Genomic DNA, 24,020 nt, shown 5'->3' with positions numbered 1-24,020 from the left:
TTTAGTTGCTTAATTTAGGACAACTTTTGTCTATCTAGTAGCAAATAAAACTGAGTATAGTGTAACCAGGTGGGTTATTAAAGTCACTTTTCTATCAGTATCCTCATAGAATGCAGGCATCCCAGGAAGGGACTTCTTTCCTCAGGTAAACACTATTCTGAAAATGATGATTGCTTCCTGCTTGCTGTATACAATTGCTGAAAGCAGAGTCAGTGTTTATCATAGGTAAATTGTATAAGAGGCTTGGGGGCTTCCCCAAATCCCTAACTAAACAAACAGGAACCGGAGCGGGATCATATAGCAATGAACAACTGAACTGAAAACTGACTTTGACGTAGGCAAGACACAAAAGAATCTCTCGGCTTCCTATAATTGTTATTTCCCTATCTCTGATTGGTCCAGGCTAACCGAATCAGTCAATCAGCAACTAAAGGAGGGGAGACACTTTCACCAAATCCTACAGTGAGGAAGAAAAAGGGAGTGTGCAAGAGTGCTATAGGAAGAGAAGCAGTGAAGAGAGAACAAGTGAGTAAAGGTAGGGGGCACAGAGAGAAGAAGAAAGCAGGAAATTTTGTGACTGAGAGGAGGGAAATTAGGAGGGGAAAAAAAATCTTTGCTATGCAGCACCCTCCTGCCACTCTGTTTCAGCCTCCCTACACAAGGGGGAGCCGATTCTATGGACACATTAGCGTGTGCTAAATGCTAACGCGTCCATAGAATATAATGGGCTCATTAACATTTAGCGTGTGCTAAATCGACTACCGCGCCTTAGTAAAAGGGCCCCTAAGTCAGTGGCCTGGGGTGTTTAGCACAGAAGAGAAATCTGCTTGCTATGCCAAGATAAACTATTAGATTCCATGCATTCTCTCTATTACTTCTGCGTTCTGGACTGGAAAACTGCATTGCGTACATACGTCTTTAATCTTGTCTAATTTCTTGACCATTTCATACTCTTGGGTGATGGTTTGTGGGAAGTAGCATCTGCCCTTGTCATCTTCATAATCTGCTTTGTACATTTTCTAGACGATGCGGAAAAGAAACAGGATTAGAGTCAATTTTTATGAAAGACTGTCATTCTTCCTGAAGTGAACAAAAGCTTAATAGTCATTAACTAAAGGTTAACATGTGCTAACAACATTTTCATGCGTTATCTGCCACAGGGACCACTGAATCCTATGAGCACTGTGGGAGATGGTGGACCTTAGCCATTTGTAAATAACCCTCAAACTGTGATACCTACATCACTCCTCTGTGATCCCACTTTTAGGCAGTGCAGCATGTGTGGGTCTTCAAAGCTGCCTACGTAACGCCCCAAAACATTCTGATGATAGTTATCCTTATAGTGAGTCTGCAAAGAAGAGAATATTGGGTAAACTTTTAATAACTATATACTATAAATATATAAAAGGTAGAGATGAATAAAACTACTTACGTCATTAAAGTTTTTCAAAACAGTATCCAGTTGATATTTGGGTGTTTCACAGTAATTAATGCTTTTGCCTTTAGTTTTCTCATAGTTCTGTTTATATAATAGCTTTAAAAATAAAAAGGAAAGGATTTTATGTGCACAAATGTTACTGGCTTATTTAAATCCACCTTCTGAAGCACCAATAGTCTAGAGACGTTGAAACTTAAATTCACAGCAAAACTATTTACCACTTAGTAGAAACAATCACAACCTGAGTTGTGCTAGACCAGTGGTCTCAAACTCAAACCCTTTGCAGGGCCACATTTTGGATTTGTAGGTACTTGGAAGGCCTCAGAAAAAAAATAGTTATTACAGAAATGGCAATTTTGCATGAGGTAAAACTCTTTATAGTTTATAAATCTTTCCTTTTGGCTAAGTCTTAATAATAATATTGTAATTTATAGCTAAAGAGACATATGATCAAGAAACTGTTTTATTTTACTTTTGTGATTATGATAAACATACCGAGAGCCTCAAAATAGTACCTGGTGGGCTGCAAGTTTGAGACCATTGTGCTAGACAGTTGATAAAATTGGCTTCAAACCGAGGGGTGAGTGTAGTAAGCTGAATTATTTATTAGTATACAACTGATTTTCCCATATTTCCCAGTACAGGAAGAAAGATTAGCATAGGAATAGCAGCACAAAACCAGTGTGCTACAAGGTAGAGTAACAAACATGCAAAACACATGTAAATGACTAAAGATTGCTCCATGATGTAAAAAAAAAACTAAACTAAACTAAACCTTAAGTTTGTATACCGCATCATCTCCACAATCGTAGAGCTCGGCACGGTTTACAGGAAATGGTATAGAGAAGGAACTCCAATGAGGGTTACAGGACAGTATAGAGAAAGTTTAGAGGGACTTAGTATAATAAAGAGGAGGAAGTATTACATTTTTTGAGAATAGCCATGTTTTCAGATGTTTTCGGAAAAGTTGGAGGGCGCCCAGATTCCAAAGTGGGGTAGAAAGGTTATTCCAGAGCTCTGTGATTCTGAAGGAAAGGGATGTCCCTAGTTTACTGCATGGGATATGCCTTTTAATGAGGGGAAGGACAGTTTGAATTTTTGGGTGGATCTAGCAGTTTGTTTGTTTTTTGGGTGGATCTAGCAGTTTGGTTTTTTTTATTCCTTTTGAAGACTGAATCTTTATGCAGTTTGGGAGTACAGGATGATATGTGATAAAGCATGAATCCTTCATCACAAGTTACTGAATGCCTCTGGATTCCTCACCCCTCACCCCTCATCCTCACAAATAGCTTGCACTCCTTCTCTCCCAACACCCAAACAAAATCCTTGCTGTTTAAGATGCCCACTCACTGCTGCCTCTGCATGGCCATCGTCAAAAATGGCAGTGCCTGACCCACCATGATGCATCCCACAATATACCATGTGAGGTCAGTCTGCCAAATAAGGGAATCATTGCCCTGGGTGGCAGAATCCAGCTTACAAATGGTTGTGCCTGATGGGACACATCATACAGGGTCAGTCTGCCAAATAAAAAAAATATACCCTTATTTGGCAGACTAGCCCCATGCAGTACCTCACTGGGTGAACTACAAAGCGTCTGGCACTACCATTTTTCAAGATGGCAATGCAGAGGCTGGAGTAAGTGAGCATTCCTCCTCCTCATCATCTTAAAGGGAAGAACATGGCATCATATACCTTGATGGTTGCTTAGTCTTGTTGCTCCAGCAAAACTTCACAAAATAAAGTATTATCTACAGCCATTGACACTCTTAAAAGCTTTTTTTTCACTCCTGTCATAATAAATAAGCTGTCAAAATGGCTCAGAAACTAAAAACATTGGCAATTAAAGAATTAGTAAAGCATTCATTCCATCTGAGCAGTAAGATGGCCTCACATCATGTTTCTTTGAAGCATGGCTCGGCCTCAGAGGCAGTAATGCTTTTACTAAATGCAAACATTTGAGACAGGTCATGGAGGCTTTATGATACTTACATCACTCTGTATTTGAGCCACCTTCACAGAATGGAGGATCTTGGGATCATCATGAATGCTGAGGGCTCCAACCATCTTTCCTTTGCTCTTCTCATAGTCCTTCTTATAAGCCACCTGATGAAAGACCAAATAGTTTTCAAACACAGCCCTAAATCTCGATGAAAAAATAAAGATTCACACTCGTGAACTTACATCACTTGATATCCTGCTGTTTGCTTTAGCCACCATAAGTGGAATTGCATCAATTTTTATATCGAAGCTCTTAGATTTTGAATTCTCCCAGTCATATTTATACATTGTCTAAAACAAATAGGAACAATTTTAATTGAGCATTAAAAGATAGTATGAAGGCACCTTAAACATTAGCTACACATATTTGTTTCTGCAAATAAAGTTTAAAATAAAGAGTATTGCATTAATAAGAATATATTTCGTGCTTCTTTTAATCATTAATGAGACCTGCTTATCCATGAGGCATCTGCCTAGGGTTGCAAAGAGCAGCAGCAAAGAAAAATAGATTCTGATAGCCACACAACATGCAAAGAATTATCAGCATGTACTTTTACCCATATAAAGAGTGGAACATTTTCAAATAGACCATTTACCTGAATAACTTTTGGGAAACTGTCCTCATTAGACACCCAAATATACATAGAAAGCAAATTTTAATATTTAAAAGTATGCTGTACAGTTTTGTGGAGGGAGGAGGATGTTGGCATGATTATTATATTTAAGTTTAATTATCAAAATATCATTCGGGAAGGAAAGGTGGTAGAACATATGTTGAAGGTTCACCTAGAGAACACCATATCCTTGTACCAATCATCAGAATTTTTTTTCTTTTTGCAGAAATATTCTTTAAATACTCATCTGTACTTTCCAAAACAAGTCCACAGTTAACATATTTGCTTTCAGACAGTCTATACAGAAAGCAGGGATGCAACACACACCATAGAACAGTCATTCTAATGAAGGTTATTCAAACATCATTCTTCAAAGTCAAAAGAATTCTTTCACCTAATATTTGTGTTTCTTTTTAAACTTTAAAGACTCACAGAAAGAAAGGACAAAGGATCTGGAGAAACCTATGTTCACAACAAATTTAACTTGCTCTATGGATATCCATTCATTGTAGCTAATTTAATTCATTTGGGCACTTAAAAATAATTGTATATGTAAATCTCTTGTCATAAGTATATCAACAAATTAACGTGTACAATCAATCTGCATGTGCAAAAAAGTTGTAACAAGCATAGAAGTCATACAATTAAGATAAATATGTGTAAAAAAAAAACATTAAAAAACTCATCAAAAAAATCTCAAAAACTTAATTTAAAACATAAAAATAGCCTCACTGGGTCAGACCAACGGTCCATCAAGTCCAGTAGCCCGGTCTCACGGTGGCCAATCTAGGTCACTAGTACCTGGCCAAAACCCAAAGAGTAGCAATAATCCATGCTACCGATACAGGGCATTCAGCACTCTTAAACTTCCAGTGTTATCTGTAACAAATTTTCTACCATACCTTAATGCAGTTAGGGATGGTAACGATCCTCAGAGGGTCAAACTACCCCAACGGTTCTCGTGAAACAAATCACTGAACCCGATCTTCATAGGATCAAATTTTCTTTAATTCTTTTTTAATACTTTTTTGTTTTTTAATTCTACTAATTATTCATAAATATATTTTTATAAAACAGTTCATTTTTATGAAGTACTTAACTTAAATATCTTTAAGGGAGCACCCCCACCAACATGTCCATGTTTCAGATTACTTTCATCAGGGTTGAGGCTCCCGATTTTAAATTATCAAGCATATGAAAAACCGCTCCTCTCTTTGAATTATCACAGTGGTTTCCACCGTGTCTTTCTCAATAAGACCAGACTGCAATGTAACATAATCAGGCTTGAGGAATGGGCATGGACATGGCAGATGAGGTTCAACGTGGATAAGTGTAAAGTGATGCATGTTGGTAACAAAAATCTCATGCACGAATACAGGATGTCCGGGGCGGTACTTGGAGAGACTTCCCAGGAAAGAGATTTGGGAGTTCTGATCGACAAGTCGATGAAGCTGTCCGCGCAATGTGCTGTGGCGGCAAAAAGGACGAACAGAATGCTAGGAAAGATAAAGAAGGGGATCACAAACAGATCAGAGAAGGTTATCATGCCGCTGTACCGGGCCAAGGTGCACCCTCACCTGGAGTACTGCGTCCAGCACTGGTCGCCATACATGAAGAAGGACAAGGTACTACTCAAAAGGGTCCAGAGAATAGCGACTAAGATGATTAAGGGGCTGGAGAAGTTGTCGTACAGCGAAAGATTAAGAAACTGGGCCTCTTCTCCCCCGAGTAGAGGAGATTGAGAGGGGACATGATCGAAACATTCAAGGTACTGAAGGGAATAGACTTAGTAGATAAGGACAGGTTGTTCACCCTCTCCAAGGTAGGGAGAACGAGAGGGCACTCTCTAAAATTAAAAGGGGATAGATTCCGTACGGATATTAGGAAGTTCTTCTTCACCAAGAGAGTGGTAGAAAACTGGACCGCTCTTCCGGAGTCTGTCATAGAGGAAAACACCCTCCAGGGATTCAAGACAAAGTTAGACAAGTTTCTGCAGAACCGGAACGTACGCAGGTAGGGCTAGTCTCAGTCAGGGCACTGGTCTTTGACCTAGGGGCCACCGTATGAGCGGACTGCCGGACACGATGGACCACTGGTCTGACCCAGCAGCGGCAATTCTTATGTTCTTATGACTTTAAGCTCCTTTTACAAAGCCATGTTGGGCTTGCACATGCTTACCATGCATTTTGAAAGAATTGAAAAGATAATTAGTTAGTTATTTTTTTCTATAAACTGCTAATTAATGAAAGTTTAATCCTTTAATTCTGCACTTACATGGGTCAAGCAAGACTACTACATCCAACTGACTAACCAACTCCTGGCGTATCTTTGCCATGCTGAACTCCCTCCTCAAAGTTCCCCCAACTCCAACCCCTCCTTCTCTCTCTCCCCAGAATATGGCTAATTATTTCCATGACAAGGTCCACAAGGTCCGCCCTTGAATTCACTAATAATAATAATAATCAATTTTTATTTTTATACCACAGTACCTCTCAGTTCTATGTGGTTTACACGGGACAACACAGCAATAAATACAACAGTAGCATAAAATTCAAGTGATTAATAACGTTAGACAAATTTATCAAAAAGATTGTTATACACATCCAGGAGGGGAAGGGGGAAGGTTAGGGTGGGAGGTGGGATTTAATAGTTCTATATTATTTGTTGGAATAGAGTGCAGTTTGTTATATTACTTGATTGTTCATCTGTTTGCACTATGTATTTGATTTAAAAATGAATAAAGAATTTTTATTTTTTTTTTAAAGATAGGTTTTAACATTTTTTTTTTTTAAATCTTGGTAAGAATAAGAAGCTGCAATCAAACCACTTAAAGTTTTACTCCATATACCAGCTTGGAAAAATAAGGTTCTTTTAAGAGAATAAAGAACAGCCTCGTGTATAGTGTTCATTATCTGAAACTCTGAAGTGTTTCAGCATCCTATAACTAATACAAGCAAATTTGAAAAGTATTCTCGCTTCAACTGAAAGCCAATGAAATTTCCTAAAGTAAGCTGTTATATGTTCAGCTTTTTTCAAATTATAGATTAAACAAACCACCGTATTTTGAATAACTCTCATCTTCCTAATGGTTTTCTTGTAGGAGCCTAGATAATATTGCATCCTTATCCCCTAATCACCATTCACTCTCCTGAACTTCAAACTCACACCACTCTTTCATCCTTCACCCAAACAATTCAGGAAGCTACCTTTGCCTTGTCCCACCCTATCAACCCTCCGTCAACTACCGCTGACTTTTCTTCCTTCTCTGACATCACAGAAGAAGAAACTGCATAACTTCTGTCTTCTAGCCTACTACATGCCCCTCAGACCCTATTCCCACCCCTCTACTTGATCTCATCTCACATACTGTTATCCCTCCCATCTGCTATATTCGCAAGCTATCCATTTCCACTGCAAATATTCCCACTGCCTTCAAATATGTGGTGGTTAAGCCGCTTCTCAAAAAAATCCATCCTCTGCCTGTCCAACTATCACCCTGTTTCCCTTCTTCCATTCCTATCCAAGCTACTCAAGCGTGCTGTTCTCCGTCGCTGCCTGGACTTCCTTTCATCTCAATAGATTCTTGATCCTCTACAATCTGGCTTTCACTCCCAACACTCCACAGAGACTGCCCTCACCAAAGTGTGCAGTGACTTGTTTATAGCCAGATCTAAAGGCCTTTACTTGATCCTCATCCTTCTTGACCTTTCTACTGCCTTTGATACTGTTAATCATAGCTTACTCCTTGATACGGTGTCCTCGCTTGGATTCTGTGAATCTGTCCTCTCCTGGTTTGCCTCCTACCTCTCCCATCGCACCTTTAGTGTATGTGTTGGTGGATCCTCTTCTGCTCCTACCCTGCTAGGGGTTGGCATACCCCAGGGTTCTGTCTTAGGACCGCTTCTCTTCTCTCTCTACACCTCTTCCCTTGGTGCCCTGATCTCCTCCCATGGCTTCCGGAATCACCTACATGCTGAAGACTCCCAGATCTGCCTCTCTACATCCAAAATTTCACCTAAAGTCCAAGAAAAAGGCTCTGCTTCTTTGGCTGATATTGCTGCCTGGATGTCCTCCCGTCATCTGAAACTACACATATCCAAGACTGAGCTGCTCTTCTTTCCTCCTAAACCCTCCTCCTCTATTCTCCATCTCAGTAAATGATACTGTCATCATTCCAGTCTCCTCTGCTCACAACCTTGAAGTTATCTTTGATTCTAGCACTGTATTCAATCCATGCAGAAGTATTGTGTTAAGACAGTAAATCCACTGTTGCTCTCTTTGCCATAATTTCCTTCTTACATCACCTCATCTTAAAGATTCAGGAATTTTATCAATAACCCAACATCTGAGATTTAAGAACAAATGTTGCTCTTCCACACAGTGTGTCACTGTGCAGACATTTGTTTAGTGTTCAAACAACTTTTAGGTTCAGTGAGTCTAATAGTTAAAGCTCTAGATGTCTGTCCAACATAATATAAACCACAGGGGCACTTCACAATATACAGCACATTCCTAGACTGGCAGGTTGTGTCATGTCTCAATTTATATTCCTTGCCTGAATTATTGGCCACAAAACTCTTGATAGTGGCCATAATGTTAAAATTAGAACATATGCCACATGGTTGATATCTGCCAATCGAAGAAAATTCCACTTGATCCATACATCTGCATGGATTGAATACAATGCTAGAATGGCAACCATTTTTTGACATCTGTATAAATTCTATATGGAGGTGCATTTTGTTATCTGGTTAGGGGTTGGTTTCGTGTATGAGTTTTTTGTTTTAAGAGGTGCTTTATCTGATATAGAGAAGAAGTTCCATCATGCTTGTATTTGATACTGGAGCTTTTTTTGAAAAAAAAGTATGCTGATATAATTTTTTTGAGATGTGCTTCTACAGGAACAGTTAAGAACATAAGAAGATAAGAATAGCCTTACTGGATCAGACTGACTTAAATCTGAAATCATTTATATACGCAGATGACATCACTATTATCATTCCCTTAACCTTGCTGACAAAGAGACGGAACAATTCACCTCTTCTGTCCTCACCAAGATAGAACAATGGACCACACAATTCAAATTAAAACTGAACCCTGAAATAACCAAAATTTTCCTGGCAAGCCCTACCTATAAGCTAACAAATACATCCCTGAAATTAAATGGGTTAGACTACCCAATCAACCCCACTATCAAAATCCTTGGAGTCATTTTGGACCGAAGCCTGACCTTCGAAGACCATACTAATCAGGTTAAAAAATGCTGTTGTACCCTCTGGAAACTTCGCACCATCAAACACTACTTCGACTTCCTCTCCTTTCGACTGTTGGTCAAATCACTAATCTTAAGCATATTAGACTATTGCAACATTATATACCTGGGATAAGAACATAAGAACATAAGTATTGCCCCTGTCGGGTCAGACCAGAGGTCCATCGTGCCCGGCAATCCGCTCATGTGGCAGCCCCTCAGGTCCATGACCTGATAGTGCTGAAACCCTAAAACTCGTTTTTCGCTTAATGTCCTGTAGAGTAACCCTCTATCTGTACTCTGCAAACCCCTTCGCTTCCAGGAAGTCATCCAGTCCCTTTTTGAACCCCAGTATTGTACTCTGTCCTATTACCTCATTTGGAAGCACATTACAGGTGTCCACCACCCTCTGAGTGAAGAAGAACTTCCTTGCATTCGTTTTGAATCTGTCCCCTCTCAGTTTTTCTGAATGACCTCTTGTTTTTGTTGTCCCTGCTAGTCTGAAGAATCTGCCCCTCTCCACCTTCTTTATGCCTTTCATGATTTTATAAGTCTGTATCATGTCTCCTCTCAGTCTCCGCTTTTCCAGGGTAAAGAGCCCCAGTTTGTCTAACCTTTCGGCATATGAAAGGTTCTCCATTCCCTTTATCATCCTAGTTGCTCTCCTCTGAACCCCCTCAAGTATCGCCATGTCTTTCTTAAGGTACGGTGACCAGTATTGGACGCAGTATTCCAGATGTGGGCGCACCATTGCTCGATACAATGGCAGGATACCTTTTTTGATAATGCCCAACATTCTGTTCGCTTTCTTTGAGGCCGCTACACATTGCGCCACTGGCTTCATTGTTGTATCCCCCAGATCTTTTTCTAGGCTGCCTTTTCCCAGCACCCTCCCTCCCACAGGTTTACACAATAAGAAGATGGTTTTAGACAATCAATCTCCTCTAAAACAAGCAGGTAAACAGACAGCCAGTCAGGCCCGTACTTACATCACTGAGGTTATAGGCATTAAGTCTAGACTGGAGAATGAAGGGAGCGTCTGATGGAATATGGCACTTGGATTTTTCTTGTTCATGCTTGGCTTTATAATTCATCTGAAATAAAACCAGAAGACAAGGGGGTATTGTAATAAGGATAAAAACTGTGATTTTATTTGAAAGTCTTAAAGTCAGAAGACAAATTTTTTACAAATCATCTCTGAACTTTTTATTAATGTACTTCTACATCTCAGATGTAAAGAATGACAGTTATGCTTTTCCCTTATGTAATGGTTCTCTGAAGAGCCCCAGACCAGGCTATCCTTTAGATACTAAGGTGCCTATTTATTAAAGTGCATCAGTGGATTAACAAGTATGAAATGGAAATGCATGCTCTTATATCAATAACCTTGAAAAATAAGACATAAATGAAAATAATTCCAAATGCAAATTAATATAAAGTTGATCATTACACATTTGAGCACTTGCACACAAACGTTACATTCCCGCCAAGCCGCTTTAAAAAAGATAAATAATCTATTTTTTCTGGATACACAATCAACGTATTTAAGAAATGTATGTAAAAACAACTGACGGAAGGGACTGAAAGAGTGATAAGATGGTCCCAATCGTATCTCCCAAGCGGCTTGAATGCGGGAAATAAGGACACTGAACACTTTATTACATGCCATAGCACTTGTTTAGAATGGAGGTGTATATATTTATTTATTTAATTAATTAATTTATATATTTTATTTTATGAATATTATAGTATGATAAAAAGTCATGCTTAAATGAATGGAGTTTGAACTAAGTTCATGACTAATTGAAAGACACTGTACTCATTTAATATATTGAGATGACTCAATGGCTAATGCCATAAGTTAACTGCACCTTAAGACATTTTGAGAGCCCACCAGATTAATGTGCCTTTTGACTTCCTGGCTACGCTACCCTTGTTAATACTGCACAATCTTCTGAAAGTGGGCCCGCTTTCAAAACAGTGTGCACTTTTTGCAAAACGGGCACACTATTTGCAAAGAGGGCAAACTCTTTTCTGATAATGTGCACATGCGCAAACAATCAAGCACGCAGGAATCATGTTTGCATGCACACACAATCAAGAAATGCACTCTTTACGAACAGTGCACGCTCTTTGGAAAAGTGCTTGTTCTTTCCAAAACAGTGTGCATTCTTATGACATTGCACAGATCATACTTCAGTCTTCCAGGTCATACTTTTAGTTTGAAGTGTAACCCTTTATCACATTCAACATCAATTAAAATCCTAGGTGTTACCTTGGATTCCACCTTATCGTTTCACTTGAACATCTCCAATGTAGTTTCATCTTCTTTTCTAAAGCTTTGTCAGCTTTGCATGGTCAGGTCACTATTAAATTGCAATTCTTTACGGATCCTTGTACATTCAATAGTTATTTCTAGATTGGACTATTGCAATTCATTACTAATTGGACTTCCGCAGTACCAACTGCATCGACTCCAGCTAGTACAAAATACTACACTTAGGCTTCTTTATAATCATTCAAAATTCATTTCTAGATTGGACTATTGCAATTCATTACTAATTGGACTTCCGCAGTACCAACTGCGTCGACTCCTGCTAGTACAAAATACTACACTTAGGCTTCTTTATAATCATTCAAAATTCATTTCTAGATTGGACTATTGCAATTCATTACTAATTGGACTTCCGCAGTACCAACTGCGTCGACTCCTGCTAGTACAAAATACTGCACTCAGGCTTCTTTATAATCGTTCAAAATTCAATCATATTACTCCGTTAGCCCTTAAATTGTAAAAATCCAGCTCACACACCAAGTGAAGATCTTGTAGGTGCAATCTTGTTTATATAATCTCAAAGAAATATAATCTTTTCGCAGAGTTATAAAACTATGAGAAGATGGAGCTGGAATGAGAGCACTAGAAATCATTTAGGTTTCCCACCATACTTGCATAAAATGTACCTTTTTGGACTTGGTTTCAGTTCAAGATCCTTTTATACACATACTTTTATTTTGGGGGGGGTTGGAGGGGTTGGTCTTAAGTTATTTATGTATAGTTTCTTGGTGTTTTCTGAACATATTGCTAATTTATGCAAATTTTCTTACACTGTGTATCAGCTATATTTTGCTATATAAAATTAATAAGCAATTTTTAAAACAAAAATAAATAGAAATCACTTAGGTCATTCCCAGCTTTCATTCTGGGCTGACAATACCAAAGCAGTCCCTCAAAATCACGGTGATTGCTCCATCTCACTTTTCTATAATTGCTAATGTCCAATCTAAATTTCCCCAGCTACAACAATAAGTTCATTATTTTTTATCTTATTTCTAGTAGAGATGGACAACTATCTATTTTATCATTCCTAATTTAAATACAAATATCCAGTCATCTTTCAATCTTTTCTCCATTCGATAAACCCATTCGTAGGATTTATTATCATCCTACATAATTTGGGTCCTTATTTTATTGAACGTATACTTACGTCACTCAGTTGCTTGGAGTTCACCTGTGCTTGAACAAGTACTGGAGTGTCAGCCACTTGAGTATACTGAACTTTATCAGGACGTTGTCTGTAGACAGGCTAGAAGAAAAATGGAAAATATGTCCTGAATATGACAATCATCAATAGATAGACACTATTAATTAATATAACATTTTAACAGTCTACGGAAAAAATAGAACGTATGATGGCCATACAACAGGGACATTATAGGAAGTTTGGGAGCCATTGACAAAATTCTGTAAGGAGTGATTGTTGATTTTGCCCATTGATAATACACGTCCAGGGTGGGTGGGAAGATATATTTTAAATTTGAGTGCAAATTGCTGGATATGTAGTAGGGGGGTGATATATGTTTTTGTCATAGAATATAATTTTGATTGATTTTAAGTGCTGTTAAAGTATAAAATGACTGTATAACAGGTTGCACTTATTTTTGGCTTCAAAATGAATAAAGATTTCTATTTTAAAAAAACCCCAAGGAAATTTTACAATTAAAATGTTACTTACATACAAATCATAGATGCAATGAGGACTAAAGGCATCTATGCTATTTAATCATAGTACTTATGAAATCATTTATACAAAAACAATTATAAGTACTCCCATTTAGACCAGACTATCTTGGAAATTGATTATAAAAGACCAATATAATTACATTTATATATTATACTCAATAATACCAGTTGGATAGCAACTAATTACCTATATAATTAGGGTGAAGAAGAAATATTTGCTATTGGTGACCAAATTTTATTAGATTTAAAGCTTTTATTAGTAAGAGAATTAGCTTTACATTTGTATTTATGAATCATCATAATCGTTGCCCACCAGAATGATGTATTCAATAACTGAGCTGATTTCCAATGTGAAAGAACCATTTGTATAGTGATAGCAATTTAATATATCAAGTAACTTGGAATGCCATTTATTCAATTCTCCTAGCAAAGCAAGAGATTGAAAAATAACAATATCAAACGATAATTGAGACGAAATAGGTTTGTTTGGGGGGGTTTTCCCAGAAAGCATTCCACCAATGAAGTTGTTTCACGGAATGCAACTTATTCCTTACAAACAGAATCCTTTAAATGTTCCCTTCTTCAAATGAATCAAAAGTGATTTACAAAGTAATTGTAAATAGAAAGTATCTGAGATTGTAGTCTTTGAGTAACCAATTTGGTTTGTAAAGCATGTTTTATACTACTGAGCACAGATAAAGCAGATTTGCACCAAAGGGTCTTTATGAATGATATATATATATATATATTTTTTTTTTTTTTTTGCAGGCTGAGCAACAGCAGAAAGCAGAGTCATTACTTAGCACAGAAGAGAAATCTGCTTGCTACACTAGACTATTAGATTTCATGTAAGCTCCTTATCGCTTCTGAATTCCTACTTAAAAATTGCATTGCAATTCACACAATTGGTGATTTGAATATAGAAATTATTGTTGCACACATACATCTTTTATCTTGTCCAATTTCTTCACTATGTCGTACCCCTGGGTGATCGTTTGTGGGAAGTAGCATCTGTCCTTGTCTTCTTCATAATCTGCTTTGTAGCGTTTCTAGGAGATGTTAGGGGGGGGAGGAAGAGAAATAGAGTTAGAGTTAAGTATCTCAAAAGTCTGTCAGTCTTCCTGAAGTGAATAAAACCTTAAAGGGGTCATTGACTAATAGTTAACATGCACTAACAGCATTAGCGCGTGCTATCTGCTGCAGGGCCCATTTTATTCCTATGGACCCCATAGCAATGGCATATGTGAACAATTAATAAATACCCCCTATTTCCACATCCTGCGTTACTTACATCACTCATCAATGATCCCAGTTTTAGGCAGTGCAGCATGTGTGGGTCTTCAAAGCTGCCTACGTAACGCCCCAAAATGTCCTGATGATATTTATCTTTGTAATGAGTCTGCAAAAAAGAAAAGGCTGCGTGAACTTTCAACATTTCTGCACTGCACATACATAAATGGTTAAAATGAAAAAGAAAAAAAAACTACTTACATCATTAAAGTTTTTCAAAACAGTATCCAGTTTAAACTTTGGGGTCTCACAGTAATTAATGCTTTTTCCTTTCGCTTTCTCATAGTTCTGTTTATATAATACCTGTAAAAGCAAAGGAAAAGGATTAGATTAAGACTTTGTTCTTGCTCTGTCCAGGTCCTTATTGTCAGTAGATTGAGGTGAAGCATAGGCCTCCACCTAGTATTTCAGTACCTGCATTCATATATACATTTATATATACATATATAGATCCTCCCAAAAACTGAAACTATCATTCCCCTCTACAAAAGGTATATCCCGCGTAGGAAAACTAGGAACATCCCTCCCCTTTAGAACCACAGAACTCTGGAACAACCTCACATCCCCGCTCAGAGTTTCAAGTTCCCTCCAATCCTTCCGCAAACACCTGAAAACTTGGCTCTTTTCAAAAATCTAACACTTCCCGCTTTTTGGTTCCCTGTCCCTCTTTAGCTTCCTAGCTCCTTTCCTATAACCTTTCATTGTAGCTCCTTTTCAACCTAATCCTGTAAACCGTGCCGAGATCTACGCTTGTGGAGATGGCGCGGTATACAAACCTAAGGTTTAGTTTATGGTTTATTGTTTCTTGATATACTGCTATTTTCCTTGTAGCTTCTGCTCTCTGCATGTAGCACTTATGTCATGACCTTCAAACAGATGCTCCAATGGGAAATTATATTCACACGTAGAGTACTTACATCACTCAAGGCTTCACCAGCGTGTTTAAGCTGTCTGAGCAGTGGAATCTGAGTAGCAGGAAGCACATGATAACCAGTAGGGCCTTTGGCCTTTTCATATTCTTTTTTGTATTGTATCTAAGGAGATAAAAGGGAAAACTAGTTTTATTTAAAAGGACTCTACTCAACTTTAGTTTTCTTCATGCAAGTAGGTTAAATTGTACAAATCTATATAACACATTTCAACCCGGCTGAGCTTCATCTCAATTCTTTACTCACAGATCAGGACTCTGATTGTAAGTTGCAACGCGATTATATAGGCACTTCTACGCACTTTCAGTCAACAAGGGCCGCAAAACAGGTTGTGTTTTCGGGCTATCCCTCATGAATATGCATGAGATAGATTTACAAACAATGGAGGAAATATACTTGTAAACCTATCTCATGCATATTTAGGTGATGGGATGTGATGTACCGCCTTCAATCAAAACGGTTTACATATTATATACAGGTACTTATTTTATACCTGAGGCAATGGAAGGTTAAGGCCCAAATTCTGTAACCAGCGTCTAAAGTTAGGCACCTATTTCGGAGGCACCCAACTAGACAGGCGCCTATCTAAATCGAATAACAAGCTCAATTAAGCTTTTTAATCAGCAATCATTGAAACTTAGGCACCTATCAAGAAAGAGTGATTCTGTAACAAGGCGCCTCTAAAAATTTAGGCGGCCTTCAAAAACATAGGCGCTATGCATGTTAGGCGTGGGCGTGGCTACGTGTTAGGCGCCTTCTTACAGAATCACTGCTCTTAAGCATGCTTAAGTGCTCACATTAAATTTTAGTTGGGCCTATAGCTGGCCTATTTACTGGGCGTCTGCTAAATAGGTGTCGCTCAGCGTGATTCACTAAATAACGCCCAATTGTGCTTGAATCGCGCTGAACAGTACCTATATCGGCGCCTAACTTTTGGCCGCCGCTTATAGAATTTGCCCCTAAGTAACTTGCCAAGAGTCACAAGGAGCTGTAGTAGGAATTGAACCTGGATCCCCAGGTTCTCTCAGGCCACAGCACTAACCAGTGGGCTACTTCCATATTTAGCAGGAATAGCCTGAAAGTCTAAACAGAGTCTTTATGGAGTGGAAGTTTATACCGCTGATTTAGGACCACTGAGAGTCATATAATTGGTGGCATCAGAAATAATGATACAGTAAACTCTCAATTATCCGGCACCCACGGGGATTGGTAGATGCCGTATAACTGTCATTTCTGGTTGCTTGAGAGTTACTATACAAATAGTTTTGTCTCCCTTCCCACCTCATCCCACCCCCCCCCACTTGTAGGTCCAGCATCTGTTCCTCCCGTCCCACCCTCCTTTCTGGTCTAGATTACTTTCTCTCCCCACTTCTTTCTTTCCCCACGCCAACTTAATGGTCCAGCATCCATCTGTCTCCCCTCCCTTGCCCTTCACATTGCAGATCCAGCATCCATGTCCACATTTCTGTTCCCCCCCCTCCCCCCATGTCTGCTCTCCCTCCCTCTGCATGGGTCTGGCCTCTTGGTCCTCACTCACTCACCTGCAGCTCTCCTGAAGCACCAGCGGCAGCCGGTCAGCAGAGGCAGCACTGTCAACACGCTGCTCGTGGCTAGCACTCGCAGGGCCTTTCCTCTGCCGCATCAGAAGTGATGCAGAAGAGGAAAGGCCCTGCCAGGGCTGGCCACGAGCAGCCGGTTTATAGTGCTGCCTCTGCTGACTGGCTGCCACTGCTGCTTCAGGACTAGGGGGTTGTCAGATCAGGACTGCTGCCACTGCTGCTTAGGGGACTGGAGGGAGGATGGTGGGGGGGTTTTTGCCACTTAGGTAAAAGTGCTGGTTGCTTGAGTACTGGTTAACCAGGTAACAATAACAAATGCTAATCTTTGTAAAATTCCAAGTGAATTATACATAGGAATGTTTTACTTGTTGGTTGATTTCTGTGAGATAGAGTAAGCAAGTACATAAAGAGTAAACCAGGGAAACACTTTTTTACATAAAGGGTGGTAGATGGATGGAACAGTCTCCCAGAAGAGGTGGTGGAGACAAAGACTGCGTCTAAATTCAAGAAAGCGTTGAATAGTCACGTGGGATCTCTTAGAGAGAGATTACTGTGGATGGGCAGACTGGATGGGCCATTTGGCATTTATCTGCCATCATGTTTCTTTGTTTCTATAAGGGCACCATCGTGCTCTGCAAGTCACTTGTTATACATCAGCAGATGTGGTACAGTACCATCTTATGGGGATGCAGAGCTGTTGCAATATAAATACAGATTGATTTTTTTATTTTTGCTTGTCACAAATGCAAAACTAGACATGCTACCAAAGGCTCCTCTTATGTCCACTTTTACTTTAAAACACAGAGATGGAGACTGATCATTGCCGTCACTCCGAAAAAAAAGATTTGGTTTATAACAGATAGCACCAGCACGCACTCAAATACTCTGTTTCCCTGAAAATAAGCCCTACCCAAAATTAAGCCCTAGTTAATATCAACCCTGAACACCCCCCCCCCCCCCGAATGTCCCCGACACTCCCTGACTGTATCCCTGACACTAGTGCAGCCTGATATGCTGAAAAAATTGGACTCATTGATTCAGCAACCCCCCCACTCCTGCTGCTTTAGGAGGCCTCGGAGTGAAGGTATGTCATTCTCACGGTGGGAGGGTCGGTGGGATTCTGCTGCACAGGGGGATGGGAGGGAGGGGTAGAAAGATGCTGCACAAGGGGATGGGTGAGAGGGGAGAAAGAAAGAGGAAGAAATGGGGTGGAGAAGAGAAAGGGAGAGATGATTGTTGTACATGAAAAAAAAATAAGACATCCCCTGAAAATAAGCCCTAATGTGTTTTTTGAACCCAAAATTAATATAAGATACTGTCTTATTTTCAGGGAAACATGGTACATTTCAGAAGGAATTGTTTAAACATACCGTACTGGCATTCTGTGCAGCCCGCTTATTAACATTGTATTCTGGAGTCTCGGTCTGCACGAAATGAATTTGGTCTTTCAGATTCTCATAATTCTCCTGGTATTTTTTCTAGGAGTAATGAAAGAGAATTGGCATTACCTGACTGTAACTCGTTTCAAGCTACTTTCTTGAAAAGACATTTATGTATTTAGTTAGATTTAGCACATAACTTTATAAAGAATATAACATAAATTGTCAGTATATGATGACCTTGAAATATAAAATACTGTTGGCCTTTTATGTTTAACATAAAACATATTAACATTCCACAAAATGATTCTCCGCATTACATTCAGATCATTCTTACTTCTTTTTCAGGAAGTATGTTTACAACGGATCCATATAACTGTGCATCATTTACGGCCGCTTTTACACAGCCGCACAGCAACAGCCCCGAAGCCCTTTAAATCTCTATGGGCTTCAGGGCCGTTAGCGCAGCGCTGCTGCTAGCGCGGCTTTGCAAAAGAGGCCGTTAATGTACTGCTGAAGGTAAATCTTTACTTTTCTCTCAGCCTTCTCTCTTTTGTGTGCCGTTAGTCATGTGAGAGTCTATGCGATATGACGTTTGAAACAAAGAGGACCTCCTCTTCAGAAATAAGGCCTAAAACTATTCCTCCAGGAAGAAAGACAAACGACCTGATTTAAAGATTGGTGGTAAGTTGAGAGGATAGAGATGCAAACAGGCTACAAGCGTCTTCGCCTACATGGTTTAGAGAGGGCCCATCTTTTGCACCAATATTTTATTTCCTAAAACTTCGGCAATAGAGAGAGGTCCACAGGAAAACAAGCAAACAGCCTGGTTTGAACAAATCAGGAGGTTCTACCGGAAAGATGTGTTGAGAATTGAGTCGATTCAGCGAATGGCTACCAGGATGGTCTTGGGGCTCAGGGATCTCACGTATGAAGAAAGGCTAAAAAAACTGCGGATGTACTCACTGGAGGAGCGAAGAGAGAGGGGAGACATGATTGAGACCTTTAAGTATATTACGGGACGTATAGAGGTCAAAGATGCTATCTTCTGTCTTACAGGGCCCTCGGTTACAAGAGGGCACTCGCTGAAAGTCAGGGGAGGGAAATTTCACGGTGATACCAGGAAGTACTTCTTCACCGAAAGGGTAATCGATCATTGGAACGAGCTACCTCAGCAGGTAATTGAGGCCAACAACGTGTCAGATTTTAAGAGAAAATGGGATATTCATGTGGGATCTCTAGGGGAATAAAAGTCAGGGAGTGGGTCATTGGTGTGGGCAGACTTGATGGGCTGAGGCCCTTTTCTGCCGTCAATTTCTATGTTTCTATGTTCTAAATAAGCAGAAGAGAACTGTGAGGTAAAATTCTACATATGAGGGTGGTTTGAAAAGTTTGGTAAAAAAAAAAAAAAAAGAAAAGCAAGTTAAACAATGTGGTCTTCATCGAGGGCTATATACTTATATTAGTCCAGCGAGTTTCCGGGGGGGGTGGAAGGTTGTATGTATTTTAGCATCAAGGGGTGTGTAACACAAATGAAATATTTGCCAAATAAGACTCTCTTCTGTGGTTCAAACAGGCCATTAACTTACCATACTGATATTTTCAGAATTCATCTTTGCAACTGCAACATCATAACAAGGAGTCTGAGTCCATCTGCCTTTAATCTTCTTCTCATAGTCTTCGCGGTATTTGTGCTACAGACAAGGAACAAATAAGAAGCATTGGAAAGAGTTTGGTGAGCATACTGGCAGGTTCTAGATAGGCACCGAAGTCTCTTCAGGTGTCAGAAAGCCAAGCAAGGTTTCTGAGCTCTAAACATGGAGGTGTTGTGGGGGTGTTTTTTTGGCCATAGTATCTCAATGACGACCACAATTGATCATTTCCATTTTCATTCACTGATTTGATTTGATTTTTTTAAGTATTCATATACCACTAAAAGTCTAACCCCCCCCTCTTTCACTGAGGTGCGCTAACCGATTAGCGCACGCGAATCAAATTAGCATATGCTAAACGCTGACACGTCCATAGACTAACATGCGCGCGTTAGCATTTAGCGCGCACTAAATCGATTCGCACGCGTGCGCTAATCGGTTAGCGCACCTTAGTGAAAGAGGGCCTAAGTGGTTTACATTCAGGTACTCAAGCATTTTCCCTATCTGTCCATGGCGCATATTGTTTCCTTTATCTGAAGATATTTCAGTTTCTTTTGTATATGTTTTAAGTCTAAACACATTTCCACCTGCATAGAAAATGGAAAGCAGCAGCAGAGCGTCTTGAGAAGGAAAGCAATGTTACTTACCGTAACAGTTGTTATCCAGGGACAGCAGGCAGCTATTCTCACTAGTGGGTGATGTCATCAGACAGAGCCCCGGTACGGACGTCTCACAAGCACGTGTTGCTTGTAGAAACTTAAAGTTTCTAGATGCCCGCACCGCGCATGCGCCGGTGCCTTCCTACCCGGAGATCCGGGCGTGTCTCCTCAGTTCAGGTAGCTAGCCTGAGAAGCCAACCCAGGGGAGGTGGGTGGGACGTGAGAATAGCTGCCTGCTGTCCCTGGATAACAACTGTTACGGTAAGTAACATTGCTTTATCCCAGGACAAGCAGGCAGGTATTCTCACTAGTGGGTGACCTCCAAGCTAACCTCAGTGGGATGGAGGGGGAGTTGGCGACTTAAGAGAATAAATTTTTCAATACTGTTTGGCCAAACTGTCCATCCCGTCTGGAGAGGGTATCCAGACAATAATGTGAGGTGAATGTGTAAACCGAGGACCAGGTGGCAGCCTTACAAATTTCCTCGATTGGTGTTGATCTGAGGAATGCTACTGAGGCTGCCATTGCTCTGACCTTATGGGCTGTGACCTTACAAGGAAGTGATAATCCAGCCTGGGCATAGCAGAAAGAGATACAAGCCGCCATCCAATTAGAGATGGTGCGCTTTGATACGGGTCTTCCCAACTTGTTAGGATCGAAGGAGACAAAAAGTTGAGGAGTGGTTCTGTGTGGCTTGGTGCGATCCAGGTAGAAAGCCAAGGCACGTTTACAGTCTAGAGTGTGAAGGGCCGATTCTCCGTGGTGAGAATGGGGCTTAGGGAAGAATACTGGAAGTACAATGGATTGGTTGAGATGAAATTCGGAGACCACCTTAGGCAGGAATTTCGGGTGAGTGCGGAGGACCACCTTGTCATGATGGAATACTGTGAATGGTGGATCCGCCATCAATGCCTGGAGTTCGCTGACTCTGCGAGCGGACGTAAGGGCTACAAGGAAAAGCACTTTCCAGGTGAGATACTTAAGAGGGGCCCTGTTGAGTGGTTCAAACGGGGGCTTCATGAGATGGGAAAGGACTACATTGAGGTCCCAAACTACTGGGGGTGGTTTGAGAGGAGGGTTAACATGGAAGAGTCCTTTCATAAATCTGGCGACCACCGGATGGGCCGAGAGGGGTTTCCCTTGTAGGGGCTGGTGGAACGCCGCAATAGCGCTCAGGTGGACTCGTATGGATGTGGACTTGAGCCCAGATTGAGATAGGTGTAGGAGATAGTCCAGCACGGAGGATAAGGAAGCTCGCTGAGGTTCCTTTGACTTAGAAACACACCATGAGGAGAATCTGGTCCATTTCTGGGAGTAGCATTGTCGAGTGGCGGGCTTCCTGGAAGCTTCCAAGACCTCCCTCACTTCTTGTGAGAATTGGTGAGGGGTTACGTTGAGAGGAACCAAGCTGTCAGGTGGAGAGACTGCAGGTTGGGATGAAGTAGTGATCCTTGATGTTGAGTAAGTAGTGAAGGAAACACTGGAAGTGGTACTGGTTCCCTGCTGCTGAGTTGAAGTAGGAGGGAGAACCAAGGTTGTCTGGGCCACCGAGGAGCTATTAGAATCATGGTGGCCCGTTCGAGTTTCAGCTTGACCAGAGTCTTCTGGATCAGCGGGAATGGTGGGAACGCATATAGAAATCGTTTCCCCCCGTTCAGTAGAAAAGCATCTGCCTCGAGGCGATGAGGAGTGTAGATCCTGGAGCAAAACTGAGGCAGTTTGGAGTTGTGGGGAGCCGCAAAGAGGTCTATCTGAGGCGTCCCCCATTGCGTGAAGATTTGGTGAAGGGGGCTGGAATGGAGAGTCCATTCGTGCGGTTGTAGCAGACGGCTTAGTTTGTCTGCTAAGACGTTGTTCTCCCCCTGGATGTATACTGCTCTGAGTAGGGCGTTGTGGCGCACCGCCCAGTCCCAGACTCGTAGAGCTTCCTGGCAAAGGAGGGCCGAGCCCGTGCCTCCTTGCTTGTTGATATAATACATGGCGGCCTGATTGTCTGTGCGAATGAGGATTACCATGTCGTGAAGTAGGTGTTGGAAAGCTTGGAGCGCATTGAAGATGGCTCTGAGTTCCAGTAGATTGATTTGGTGTAGTCTTTCCGCACTGGTCCAGAATCCTTGGGTGCGGAGACCCTCCAGGTGGGCCCCCCATGCATAATTCGACGAATCGGTTGTGAGAACTTTCTGATGGGGGGGAGAGTGCATCAGCAAACCTCTGGATAGATTCGAAGAGGTCATCCACCAAAGTAGAGACTGCCGAAGAGCAGGTGTGACTAAGATGTGTTTGGATAGTGGATCGGACGTCTGATTCCACTGTGATGCCAGGGTCCACTGGGGGATCCTGAGGTGGAGTCTGGCAAAGGGTGTCACATGTACTGTGGAGGCCATATGGCCCAGGAGCACCATCAGTTGTCTCGCCGGTAGGGTTTGGCGAGTAGACACCGACTGGCAGAGATGAAGAAGAGACTCCATGCGTTGCAGAGGCAGGAATGCTCGAAGTCGGGTGGTGTCCAGGACCGCTCCGATGAAGGGGAGGGACTGGGTGGGTTGTAGATGGGACTTGGAGAAGTTGATCTCGAAGCCCAAATTCTGGAGGAAGTAGGTTGTAGCCAAGGCCGCCGAAGTGACCTCTGGGGCTGACGGGGCCTTGATGAGCCAGTCGTCGAGGTATGGGAACACCTGTAGACCCCTGTCCCGGAGTGCTGCGGCCACTACCACCAGGCACTTTGTGAAGACTCTGGGGGACGAAGATAGGCCGAATGGTAGCACTCGATACTGTAGGTGCAGATTTCCCACCCGAAATCTGAGGAACTTTCGGGAGGCCGGGTGAATGGGGATGTGAGTGTAGGCCTCCTTGAGATCCAGGGAGCATAACCAGTCGTTCTGCTCGAGGAGGGGGTATAGAGAAGCCAAAGTCAACATGCGAAACTTCTCTTTGACCAGGAACTTGTTGAGGGCCCGAAGGTCTAAAATGGGTCGCAGGTCGCCCGTTTTCTTCGGGACGAGGATGTACCGGGAGTAAAACCCTCGGTTCAATTGGTCTGACGGGACCGGCTCGACAGCCCGAAGCTGAAGTAAGGTTTGGACTTCCTGAAGAAGAAGGGTGGTCTGCGTCGAGCTTGAAGGATACTATCTTGGAGGATGGTCCGGGGGGACCCGGTGGAATTGAAGAGAGTATCCTTCTCTTATGATGGTGAGGACCCATAGGTCCGTGGTTATGGCCTCCCATCG

The 24,020-nt window shown here is 41.3% G+C and overlaps 1 protein-coding gene across 23 annotated transcripts in view; it reads right to left on the bottom strand.

The window, feature by feature from the left end:
* The window catches only part of NEB (nebulin), a 419,697-nt gene that overhangs the window by 368,014 nt on the left and 27,663 nt on the right, over positions 1-24,020 (bottom strand). For all 23 annotated transcript variants that reach the window (XM_033944892.1, XM_033944897.1, XM_033944903.1 and 20 more), the window contains 13 exons: positions 20,072-20,176; positions 18,474-18,581; positions 15,533-15,649; positions 14,817-14,918; positions 14,617-14,724; positions 14,270-14,374; positions 12,790-12,888; positions 10,294-10,398; positions 3,623-3,730; positions 3,431-3,544; positions 1,433-1,534; positions 1,241-1,348; positions 915-1,019 (listed from right to left, as the gene is read on the bottom strand). In XM_033944892.1, coding sequence (XP_033800783.1) covers positions 915-1,019; positions 1,241-1,348; positions 1,433-1,534; positions 3,431-3,544; positions 3,623-3,730; positions 10,294-10,398; positions 12,790-12,888; positions 14,270-14,374; positions 14,617-14,724; positions 14,817-14,918; positions 15,533-15,649; positions 18,474-18,581; positions 20,072-20,176 — 1,386 coding nt within the window. The remainder of the gene's footprint in view (positions 1-914; positions 1,020-1,240; positions 1,349-1,432; positions 1,535-3,430; positions 3,545-3,622; positions 3,731-10,293; positions 10,399-12,789; positions 12,889-14,269; positions 14,375-14,616; positions 14,725-14,816; positions 14,919-15,532; positions 15,650-18,473; positions 18,582-20,071; positions 20,177-24,020) is intronic.

This window comes from Geotrypetes seraphini, chromosome 5 (assembly GCF_902459505.1).
Source record: "Geotrypetes seraphini chromosome 5, aGeoSer1.1, whole genome shotgun sequence".
Lineage (NCBI taxonomy): Eukaryota > Metazoa > Chordata > Amphibia > Gymnophiona > Dermophiidae > Geotrypetes > Geotrypetes seraphini.
The sequence above is the reverse complement of the archived record's forward strand: the minus strand, read 5'-3'. Positions and strand labels throughout refer to the sequence as shown.